Below are 12,231 nucleotides of genomic sequence, written 5' to 3' on the forward strand. Positions count from 1 at the left end.
AGTACCCGAATCCTTTAATTTACTACAACATGTACGTGATTTGTGTATACATTGTTCATGGAGATGCATTTATTATCTCTGAATAATCTACTGGCAATCCATCCATAAGGCTTGTTATCATGTCTGCTGTCTGAGGTAGAAACTAGCCAGTCTATTCCCCCCTAGGTCATACAATGGTCTTCTTACCTAGTGAGACCTTTCTGGCCATCCATGCCCGCTGGCAAGGATAAAAACCATCACATCACTAGCTGAAAAATCAAGAGGTGATGCTGTGATTATAGGAATATTAACTACCCTGTGTGGGCAGGAGAGCAGGCATTGAGTCTGGTTATCTATAATGCAGGTGTTGGGGAGATTGACAGGCTCAGCAGAGTCAAGCAGGGAGGGGGAGGGTCGTCACTGGTTCATTGTTCATGAGTAAGCTTGGGCGATATCGATTTATTTTATTCACGATATATCGCCGACAATATATCGGGATATTCGATATAATCGCGATTAATTAAATTTGACATCACCAGTCTTCAAACTCCAAGTGAAAGTTGTAGAAGAGACAGTCATAGCATAAGGTGTTCTAATGACCTATTCTTCTGGTTTTACTCCAAACCTATGGGGTGCAAGATGTCTCAGCTAGGAAATACATCGTGATATTGCGATATTTAATCGATATCACGATATATCGCGATATATCGATATTTCGATTAAAACCAAATCGCTCAGATATCAAAATCGTTTCCAAATTAATAGCGCGATATTCGATAATATCGTGATATCGCCCAAGCTTATTCATGAGGGTTTCTAGAATTGATCTATTTCTTTCCGTTTCCCCCTTCCCCCTGATTAACCACCTGTTATAACATCATGTTGCTGCCAGAGGCCTCTACTATCATTGTAATACTGGGCAGGATCACTCTTCCATATTGTAATATGAATCATTATTGGTTGGATGGATTTCATTTTTCTGGTGGTCTCTAAAGGACTCCTTACAAACAGCCTTTTAAAATTGCCTCGCGACTATCGCCATGGTCACATGATTATAAGACAACATTAATTATGGTTTGTTTTGTTCTGGGCAATTTTGAGCACATATAGGTTATGTGTACATGTATGCTTTCAGTTTGGCAAATCTTAGATCTGAGTTTCAGGGAGGATTTTCTTGCACAATAAAGACAATATTTTCCTGATTAATTGGACATGGTAACCAAATCATATAGTTCAAGCATGTTGTTGGGTTATTTCTTATAATAGACACATTTTGCGTTTTAACCCCTATTGTTATCATCAGTCAAATGAGCGAGTTACTGTTAACTATTCATAATTTTTTTTACTTGAACATCACTTGAAATATTGGTAAATAAAAAATAATAATAAAGTGTTTGAAAAGGTTTCGGCATGGGTTCATTTTAAAGAAAAAGGCAAACAGAAACTTTGCCGGAAGTGCCCCCCCCCCCCCGCCCCCCCCCACCACAACAAATGGTACACCCCCATGTGCCCCCCCCCCCCCCCCTAAAATGTTACCCTAATTATGTTGCTGATGTTATCGCGGCAAACCGTAAGGACCGAGTAATTAAACAAAATAATAATTACAATTTTTCTGAACATAGCTGAAAGAACTGAAAAATCTCATCAAGCAGTCACGAAATCCTATGAGGATTGCCAGTAATTTAGCTTTTAAAATCCTGTCAGCGTGATTGAAAGGATTTCTGTAAAAAAGAAATGCAAATGCTGTTATACGCCATAAGGCAGTAGGGTGTCATGCACGACCCATCATCAATTTACACACACTTGGTATTTATGTTCTGAAATCTCATGCATCTTCTCTCTCCCTTTCTACACACAGAGCTGTGAGTTCAGTGCGGCACCATTGTGTTGATGACGATGAAGTGATGAAAGTGATTGGTTGCAGATAAAGTATCAGCCAAACCACAGAGAGCAGTTTGCAGCGAGGCATAAAGGATGGCTCTTGTGATGTCGACATAGTCGGTAGGGCATTTATATTGGACTGGCTGGACTTGGCAGAAGGATTTCTAGAGGATACAGTGTGTGCCGTCAGGATAGCATTATGCATCTCTAAGTGCACTTTTTACTTCATGGACAGAATGATGAGAAGCAGATATAAAATCTTCATGTATTAACTGAAAAAAGCTTGGTTTTGTTGAATTCTCTTATCTCCAAGTGGGGTGGGCATTGAGAGCAAGCATGGCCTTGCCGCTGATGTGGTGTGTTTGCCGTGCTGTTAAACGGCGGTACAGTGGAGTACGGCTTGCAATTCTTGGATGTATCCTGGGGTTAGGTTTTATCATCACAATCTACTCTCAGATATTCCAGCCGGATCAACAACAACAACTTCTCCACTATCAAACAAATGGAAGAACTCGACATCTTTTGTTTGTAAATGAAACGGCAAATGTTACTGGGCCTCCTCCCCCTCCTAAGATGCCAACATCATCTCCAGGACTTTACCCAAATGATATATTTACAGAGGCCCAGCTAAAATCAGGTGCAGTCATACTTCACTGCTTAGGACTGATCTACATGTTTATTGCTTTGGCAATTGTATGTGATGAATTCTTTGTACCGACATTAGGGGTAATTATTGATAGATTAAACATATCGGATGATGTAGCAGGAGCAACATTTATGGCTGCCGGTGGGAGTGCTCCAGAACTTTTCACAAGTCTGATCGGTGTACACTTTGCAAGAAATGATGTCGGTATCAGCACTATCGTTGGATCTGCAGTCTTTAACATTTTATTTGTAATTGGAATGTGTGCAATTTTTAGCAAAACAGTTCTTTCGCTGACTTGGTGGCCTTTGTTTCGAGATGTAGTCTTCTATAGTTGCAGTTTGATCATTTTACTTTTATGCTTCATGGACTCCAAAATACAGTGGTATGAGTCCCTGATGTTGCTCGCCATGTATTTTTTTTACGTTTTATTTATGAAATTTAATGTGAGGATTGAACAATTTGTGAAATCGAGACTGAGCAGAACAATCAAGACCATCAGTGTTGCTGAACCGGTAAGTACCGTCAGGATTTCTCATTCAGATCAGAAAACATTTTACTTCATTTTATTTCAGTTAGTTTCATGTGATTTTACATACCATTTCCTCTCTACAAAACAAACATATTGTAAACTGGAAGTACTACGTACAAAGTTTTGTTGGATTTAAAACATATTATCAGGTACATGTACAATGTATGTATTATAGGCTGAAACGCGAGCAGCTTATCAGTTCCATGATCTATGTGTGTGTGTTTGGAGATCTATTTCTATGTTTAGAGTTCTCACTCACTATTCAAATAGTTGTGAAAACATTGGACAACACCCAAACAGTTAAATGTTAGTCAGTACATTTTCAAAAGAAACTCCAGTAAATGACTGACAAAAATCTTTTAGAGGATAAGCCGTAATAGTACCAGAATTTGTTATTTCCAGTCCCATATTTTTAAGAACAAACTTTTTTTGTACAACATTTAACAATGGGAAAAAAAATATCTTGGCCCTGGTCCGTCATTATTTGTAAAAACAACATTTTGGGGATTTGTAAAGACTTGGTGTTCAAAACACCAACATTTTCTTAGTTTTCAACAGTTTTTAGTAAAATTTTCAATTTTCAAATTTGACAACTGTAGTCCATCTCTCAATAAGTTAGAGAGTACACTTCTTATGTATGTTCATCATAAGTTGAAAGTCCAATTCAGAATTCCTTAAAGCCATTTCATTAATTTTGAGAAAACTTGTGACAGAAAAAAACTTATTTAACAAGGAGCTCATAAAAAATATGCAAGCAAGTTATAAAACTCATACAAATTGTACTAACAACCTTAAATACATACATAGTTCTTGGTTGACAAGGTATGTATTTGAACCAGTGGCAAGATGCTTATTCATGCAACAAAATTATTCATGTATATTTGGTTTGCGGTAACACCATGTGTGTATCTACTTGCCAGGTAGAGTTGTTCTTAGGGAACTGTCTTGCTTTATTCTACTGCCGCGGAGTAGAGAATCTGAAGTAGATACACACATGGTGTTACCGCAAACCAAATATACATTGATACCTCACCATGCAATGCCTCAAATCCTATATAGAATTATTCATGTTCATAAAATATGTATTTTTTATACATCATTTTGTTGTTGTCTTTTAAAGTCAATTTACCCTATTGAGTAAAACATATCAGTCCCTCCGGTAAGCAAGTCAGTCTCTCCGGTAAGCAAGTCAGTCCCTCCGGTAACCAAGTCAGTCCCTCGGGTAACCAAGTCACCCTGTAACTGCTGTTTTCATACCCTTCAAGGGACAACGTGGGGATGTTTCATATAAAAGATCCAAGGAGAAAACCCTGTTAGGCAAATTGACCGTTCTGATTGTCAGGCGATCTCCGGAAGGTTGGTAAACATGTTGGTAACCACAGCTTCTTCTCTCTTACCCCGAGTCTATAAAACTCTCTTCAGCCCTGACGTACAAGCAGTCTACTGACGCCAGGAAAGTTGACTGTCGGTCTCTTAGCCGGGAGAAGGTGCCGATATTGCTGTTTGATTATGAACAGTCAGACTGTGATAAGGCTTGAGGCTAGGAAGGCAAAGCGACTAACTTATGCTAGGGTTTTCCAGGGTGTTGGGTCAGTGGTGAGACAGTCTGCATATATTGACCATCTTTTCCCTATTTCTGTTGTGGTATCAGTTGTGTACACCCTTTACATTAAGCCATAGTCCTACCTTTGTAGGTGACATGTATGTACATGTAGGCTGACAAGTAAAGTCTCGTCTCTTAAAGCCATTGGATCCTTTTGGTACAGAAAGAAAAAGAAAAAAAATTCACAGATTTACAAATAATTTACAGGGTTTACAGAAGGTAATGGTGAAAGACTTTTCTTGAAATATAATTATTCCATGAAATGCTTTACTTTTTTAGGACTTGAATCTGCATAAAGGTCTCATTGGAACCGGGTACTGACTCGTCTGCAGATGAAAGACCCATCTGTAGATTTACCAACTCATCTGCAGATTTAGGACTCTTGGGTGCGTTCAGACACGGTACTAAAGTTGGTTTAACTCATGGTTCAACTCAATCGAGTTCAACTCAGTGTGTCTGAACGGATCTAAAGTTAGTCCGAATTGAGTTCAATCCACAAAAGATAAACCGTCCAGGGAGGTTTTTTTTTCTTTAGACCGCTTCGGGTTTATCTTTTAACACTGTGTGTGGACAGAATAAAAATGACCACATCCGGTTTAACTCACAACAGGCGACCTATTGACCTCCGTAATCATTACGTAAACACACGGTGACCAATGAACAGGACAATAAACAGGATGTTAGAATATTGGGGTCACGTTTTCTTTGACCTTTTAAAACCAAAGATAAACCGGATGTGGTTTAACTCAGTGCTGTCTGAACGCAAAGGGGTTTTATTTTTACCATCACCCCCTGCTGCTTGTAAAGGTTAAACCGGTTCGGGTCTAACTTAGTACGCTGTCTGAACATACCCTATATCTGCATAAAGGACTGTACTCGTCTGCAGAGTTAATACTCATCTGCCTATATTTAAGTTGACATCTGCAGAAGGTTACAAACCTATAATGTCCTCTGATATTATTCTCCTCAATTAAAGGACACTGAAGGTCTCTTTGTCTATTGTTAATAAACAGCACTGATTTTGAGTGTACATTTATACACTGGAGTGCTGCTTTAGCCAGATCTTATTAAGCCCGTAATCATTCCTGACAGCCCTTTTAACCACTAAAGTGCATGCATCATTTGGCTCTTGTCCTCTTCATAAAATCACTAGTCGGCACACGAAGACAGTGGAGACTGCACTGTCTCTGAATTGTACATGGTGTTATGAAGGCTTTAGATTCAATGTACATAAAGGTCTATGTAAGATCAGGTTGGCCCAGCAGCCACAAAGCTCAATATATTGATGTCAAGTTAACTGTGAGCACCATACTACAGTGCTTCTATGATTTACACTTAATTAGCTGTTAAGGTCATTCCCATAGTGCTATTAAAACAAATTCAGCTGTCAGCAGACAGTTCCATTAGATGAGATTTTAACGTTCTTCAAATATGAATTACGACGTTAACTTGAACTATCCTTCATGGACGGTGCGCCTGGTACATTTGTCATGCTTTTGCTACTCTTAATTAACTTAAAAGGTCAAACAAAAATATAGTGTTACAGATTTCTTAGTCCTGTACATTGACTGTGCATAATGCACACTACAGGTTGGTACACTATCACTGTTTGGTTTTTTAGTAGATATTTAAACAAATATTTTTTTAAATTAAAACATTTACTATACCTGCACTGAACTGTGGTTGGTAAATACATTTAAATATTTATTTAAATGTATGTTACAAAACGAGCAAATGAAAAAGCATTGATTTCCTTCAAGAGATTCTGTGTAGGGATTGGATTGAATCTTATTGATTGTACAGTAGATGCATGAGTTCAAGGTTATTCACTAGAAACTTGGTTGTCATTCTGGTTGTCAGGATTGCTAGCGGACATGTTGAATCAGCAAGCTTCAGTTCAGATTCTGTAATGCATCAAATGTTCATTTTAGGAAATGTCATTTTACACCAACTTACTCCAACCACGGAGTAGGAATGTGTTTGATGACACTGACTTTCATTAAAACAGATGAACTGATGTCACCAAAGTTATGTTTACCTCAATAAATACTTATTCATTTAGCAATAAATAACCTCACCTAAGATGAACTTATATTGCACTTTGGTCTGGTTTTAAAACCAAATGATCAGTGAGTAAGCCTATAAAGTGAACATTCTTGACATCACATGGTAATATTTTTTTGCCACACATAAACTGGAAATTCTGTATCAAAATCAGCTTCACACTATGCAAAAGTATTCATAGGTTGTTAGCAAATCATGTGCACTGATTCAGAACTGTGCAGAGGGCCTACTAAAGAAATACTTCTACAGTAATATTCCAATAAGGTTGATCTGTAGATGAGTAATAAACTGATCAACCTTAGTTGCCAAGCAAAACATGTCACAACACAAGTCACCATGGCAACAGTGAAACTCTAACCATCACCATTAGATTAACTTGATCACTTTCTGAAGCAGTTTTTTTTTAAATACAAGAGGTTGTGAAGAAGATAAAGCAAAACTAGAAAATACAAGTAATTTAGGAAAACTATTTACTGATGTAAATTTGTACTGCAGTAGTATGAGATGAAAGAGGGCCTGTTAACACGACGTCATCCTGCTTGTTAGATTCAGTTCATCCAATTCAAATAATCTTAATTATATCCCAAAAGTGTAACGTATAGATGATTACATTCCTGTCAAATTTGCCTTGGACCATGGACACATCTTCTGAATATACTGTTCTCAAGACCCTGTCAACACTGGTTGGTCTTGTTGTTTTGAGGCTAAGTGATTATTGGGTGCGAAACATTCATGCCTCAAATAGGTCACAGATTGATTTGTGGCAGTGTACAACCTTCTCAACATTGAGCACTCCAACTGACATTTGGAATTCAACGCTGAAGCTTTTTTCTTCATTTAATTATTGGAACTACTCATAAATTACTCTCTTTCTATTTGCTCTTAGGTGTTCAAGGAAGACTCAAACACAGTTCTCCTAAAACATTAATTAACCAACAGACAGTTCCTTGGATTATATTTTGCTCTGGAAAAATTACATAGAATTTCTCAAAGTCTGAACTTTGGGTTTAAGGAACTTTTCTATAAAATGGAAATCATGTAGAGAGTAGAAGCCCTCTTGTAATTTATTCATCTGCCATAGACAGTGAAATTAAGAAGGGCGTCTGACTTTGCACATAGTGCTCCTAAAACATTGAAGGATCACGCCTTGGCATATCATTTGAAGTACTCAGTATGCAAGGACATGATGTCGCATGCTAGTATAGTACTAATCCATTGCTTCTAGCATCACGTTCACCAGACACAACATACAACTCATCATAATGGTTTAGTATGGCAGTAATGGTTATCATAAGTTACTATTTTCTTGACTTTTGAATAGAGCTGCTTTACTTTCTCTTGATCTACCCGCTAAGTGCTTAAAGCTGCTCTTATCTATACATGATTTCCAAGTACAGAACCATAGACGACTGCTTGATAGGTTGGTATCTATGATGGCAAACGAAAGTTGCATATTTTCATTCTTCATTGATGCATAACATTCAGGTTTTTTTTATCTGAGATGAATTTGCCAAAATGGTTAAGTTTAGCATCTCAAAACCTGCAACAACATCAATGCATGAGAAGAAATGATGAACAAAGGTTCCAAGGGATGATGGGCATTCACACTGGATGAAACTTTCTACTGTACCTTTAACTGATAATGCTGCATTACCCTCTCACCAAAAGGCTGTGAAATATTTAGCTTTGTTGATCAACCCATCCATAAACCACTTTGAAATAAAACGCCAAGTGGTAAGCCAATAGGATTTCAAGCCAAGACTGTTCGTGAGTGAAGGGTTTATACACAATCCACATCTGCACAAGCTTGCTAATTAGACTAGGAAGTTATTTAGGAACACCCATCATTTATTTTATATCCCCACAGGGATTTAAGATGATGTAGACTCAATCTGAAAGAATGACTGAGAATTCAGACGTTAAATCTGATATGTTGTGTACTTGGACTGAACTCTGTTGCTCTGAATAACCCAAGATTGATGGCTGCTTACACATGTTTTCAAGATGTTTCAACTTAATGGTTTCAAATTTTATTTTTATAAGGATGTTCTTTAATTTTTACTTTACATTCATACTATGTATGATAGCATTTCATCTTGTTCATGGCTCAAATGTTGAGTTGCTACATGTAGACAATTTTTCAAATGTTGGCTCAAAGCTTGGGCGATATTGATTTATTTTATTCACGATGTATCGACGACAACATATCGCGATATTCGATATAATCGCGATTAATTAAATTTGACATCATCAGTCTTCAAACTCCAAGTGAAAGTTGTAGAAGAGACAGTCATAGCATAAGAGAGGTGTTCTAATGACCTATTCTTCTGGTTTTACTCCAAACCTATGGGGTGCAAGATGTCTCAGCTAGGAAATGCATCGTAATATTGCGATATTTAATCGATATCGCGATATCGATATTTCGATTAAAACCAAATCGATCCGAATTCGAAATCGTTTCCAAATTAATATCGCGATATTCGATAATATCGTGATATCGCCCAAGCTTACTCAAAGGCTCAAATGTTGGGTAGTAAGACAATTTTGTGCGTGGGTAGATTCTGGGAGAACCCTGAAAATGTTGTTACCAATGTTTCAGATTTATAGCCTGAAGACTTTTAAACATAAGCTGGTCATACTGTGTACACAAGAGACAGTATACGTATATAGCCTACGTCTGTCAGGAATTATGCATACAGAGAGCCTTAAGACACGCATTGATCAACAGAGACCAATATCCTCACACTCTCCATAAATTCTACATCTTAATTTCCTCCTTAATGCACATCTTGTTTTTGTTTTCTGAAAAATTGAACCAGGTTTGAAATTAAATCTTTAAAAAAATATTTGTATAATTAACATGAATATGATGCTGTTTCTTTGGCTGTGGGTTAATCAAATTGAAAACGAATGCAATTCATCTATACTGTAGTAATATGAAGTATGTGCACTGTACATTGCGTACATGCAGAACCATTGGGCTTTATGAGGTGTGATCACTTCATATGGATTGACCTTTGAAAAGGTATAACAATAAGAGAGCAGAAACGAACCACACACATGAAAAGCGTGGTATCAACTAAAGCAATTACTGCTCCTCTTAATCAACCCTGCCTATATAGGAAATGGGTCCAACTTGTTCAAAGTCAACAGTTTTATGTTAAGAATTGGGGGCATTTGTACCTGTAGACCGTGTGCATGTTCTGAGGTTGCGTTTCGTGGTAATACAATCTCCTTGTGTACAGGAGACATATGAAATTGATAGGTGGGGATGTGAGCATGATGCGCTGAGGTCTCCGTAGCAGGATTGTCTGTATTGGTTGATATTACTATGAACCTTGTATCATCTTACTTACTGAAGGAGGAAAGACACAAAGGGAAATAAAGAAGAATCCACATGGGATTCACAACTAAGTAATCAAACAACACTGTGTGTACACAATCATTGTACATTACACCATAATGCCCATCAGTAAATACAATGATGAGTAGAGAAGAGTAACCAGGCCTGATACTTCATGGAGGCAACTGATACAATTGCCTCCGCTGCCCCTTGTCATTGCTTTGGTGCCCTTTGAAATGTTACAATTTGGTGCCCTTGAAAGCATCGGGCATGGAAGACTGTGAGTGTGAGGCTGAGTCATTATTTCAGAGTCTATATATAGAAAAACTTGAAGGCCACAAACAAGTTTGGTAAACATTAGAACTAGACTGTAAATCCACTTCATTCTAAATGTTCCACAAAATAAAAAATATATAAAACATACAGGTACATGTATGATCAGTAGAAGAAATGTGCATGGAGCTAATACCAAATTAAGATCAATTGTTGCTCAGTTTTCCCCTTCTTATAAAATCACAAACGCATGCTCAATCATGGTGCATCAGACCCCATTCCATCAACAAGTATACTCCGGCATCAGCTGTTTCTGTCTGGCTAGGATCAGCTGATCCACTTTCAGTCAGACTGTACTGACCACAACACCATCTTCAATGTAATCAGAGTTTCATCCAACATCTCATCTTATCATAAATCATTTTAACATAAGACAACATAGCCAATTAAAACACAGAATTGAAGCATGATTGATTACAGAACATACACATTTATTATGTGACAGTGTTCTTGCCTGCCGTTGCTAGTTGATTGCCTGCCATAATCTTATTAGTAACATGTGACATATGATTTCATTACAAACTACACCCACTACACACAGACTGGATCCAACAGTAATCGGAGGTGAATCTAAAATTCATAAAGCTACAGTTGTTTTTACAGGTATATTTAAAGTTCTTGATTCATGCCTATGATCACATAAATTGAAAAATCTTATTGTTAGTAAGTTTTCATGTTAACATGTGAACAGTGAAACCCAAGTGTGTTTCACTTTACAGAAAATAAAATTGCTGCAAAGATGTACAAATTTAGTGTCATCTCATTGAATTTAATTATTTTTTACCTTAATTGACTGTTTTATGTGGATGAGGATGACACTCCCAATACAGATGCTGAGATATACACGTATAAGTAGTACTACGCCAGTCAGCATATCAACCCTATAGGCCTACCAATGTTAATCACATCATGCAGCATGTAGAAAACATGATTTTGAAGACTTTCCACTTATATAAGCTTTTTCTACAATCTTTGGTTACTTTGTGTTAAGGGACAAGAGTAATAACTAAAAATCAATACATGATCTGTGTTTGTGTGTGCAGTGTTCAGTATCTAATCTAGGTTTTACCCCTTTAAAGTTTTTCTCTCCCATTAAATCAGATATTTGTCACTACCTACTCTTAGTAAATTTAAAGGCTACTAAACCTTGAAGTGGATTGATTCAGCTCAATTTGCTTGTGAATTGGAAACGTCTGCAGCTTTAGTTCGGAGTAGACTAAAAGGTTCTTCACCTCAAATGCCTGCCAGTGCCAAGTAGTTTTTTCATGATGTGAAAAACATGTAAAATATTCATTTATTTTACTCTAATCCCAATAAGTTTGATATCGTTAGGATTAATGTTCCTTGTGCATTAATGTGATGTAGATGTCATGGTTATCGATCGTCTAGTTGTAGCTGGCAAAATTCTAAGATTGTTAAATGGTGAATATTTGACTAACACCTATGAACGTTCAATGTTTGTGATTGTATTGGAGACTGCTCATTTTTGGGGTATTTGTTCAAAAACGTAGTTTGAAAATTCTCTATTAAATGCTCATTACACCAAAAACCTGTTTCATGCGTAGAAGTTTCCAAAGTCATTGAACGTTCAATGTTTGTGATTGTATTGGAGACTGCTCATTTTGGGCTATTTTACTCAAAAACGTAGTAAAACCTACAGTTTGAAAATTCTCTATTAAATGCTCATTACACCAAAAACCTGTTTCATGCGTAGAAGTTTCCTAAGTCATTTAACTAAATGTAAACACCTTAATTGTATTCTGTTGTCTTAAAAGGGGAATATTATACACAAAATGAAGTAAAAATATTGTCATAAACTTGCCACTCACATAAGATCCATTTAATACAGAATT

General features: G+C 37.0%; 1 protein-coding gene across 1 annotated transcript in view; it reads left to right on the top strand.

Annotated features, from left to right (window-relative positions):
- LOC139941493 (sodium/potassium/calcium exchanger 2-like) overlaps positions 1-12,231 on the top strand; it is a 49,106-nt gene that overhangs the window by 9,275 nt on the left and 27,600 nt on the right. The window contains exon 2 of the mRNA XM_071938025.1: positions 1,838-3,018. Coding sequence (XP_071794126.1) covers positions 2,197-3,018 — 822 coding nt within the window. The 5' untranslated portion in view covers positions 1,838-2,196. The remainder of the gene's footprint in view (positions 1-1,837; positions 3,019-12,231) is intronic.

The sequence above is a fragment of the Asterias amurensis genome, chromosome 9, assembly GCF_032118995.1.
Source record: "Asterias amurensis chromosome 9, ASM3211899v1".
Lineage (NCBI taxonomy): Eukaryota > Metazoa > Echinodermata > Asteroidea > Forcipulatida > Asteriidae > Asterias > Asterias amurensis.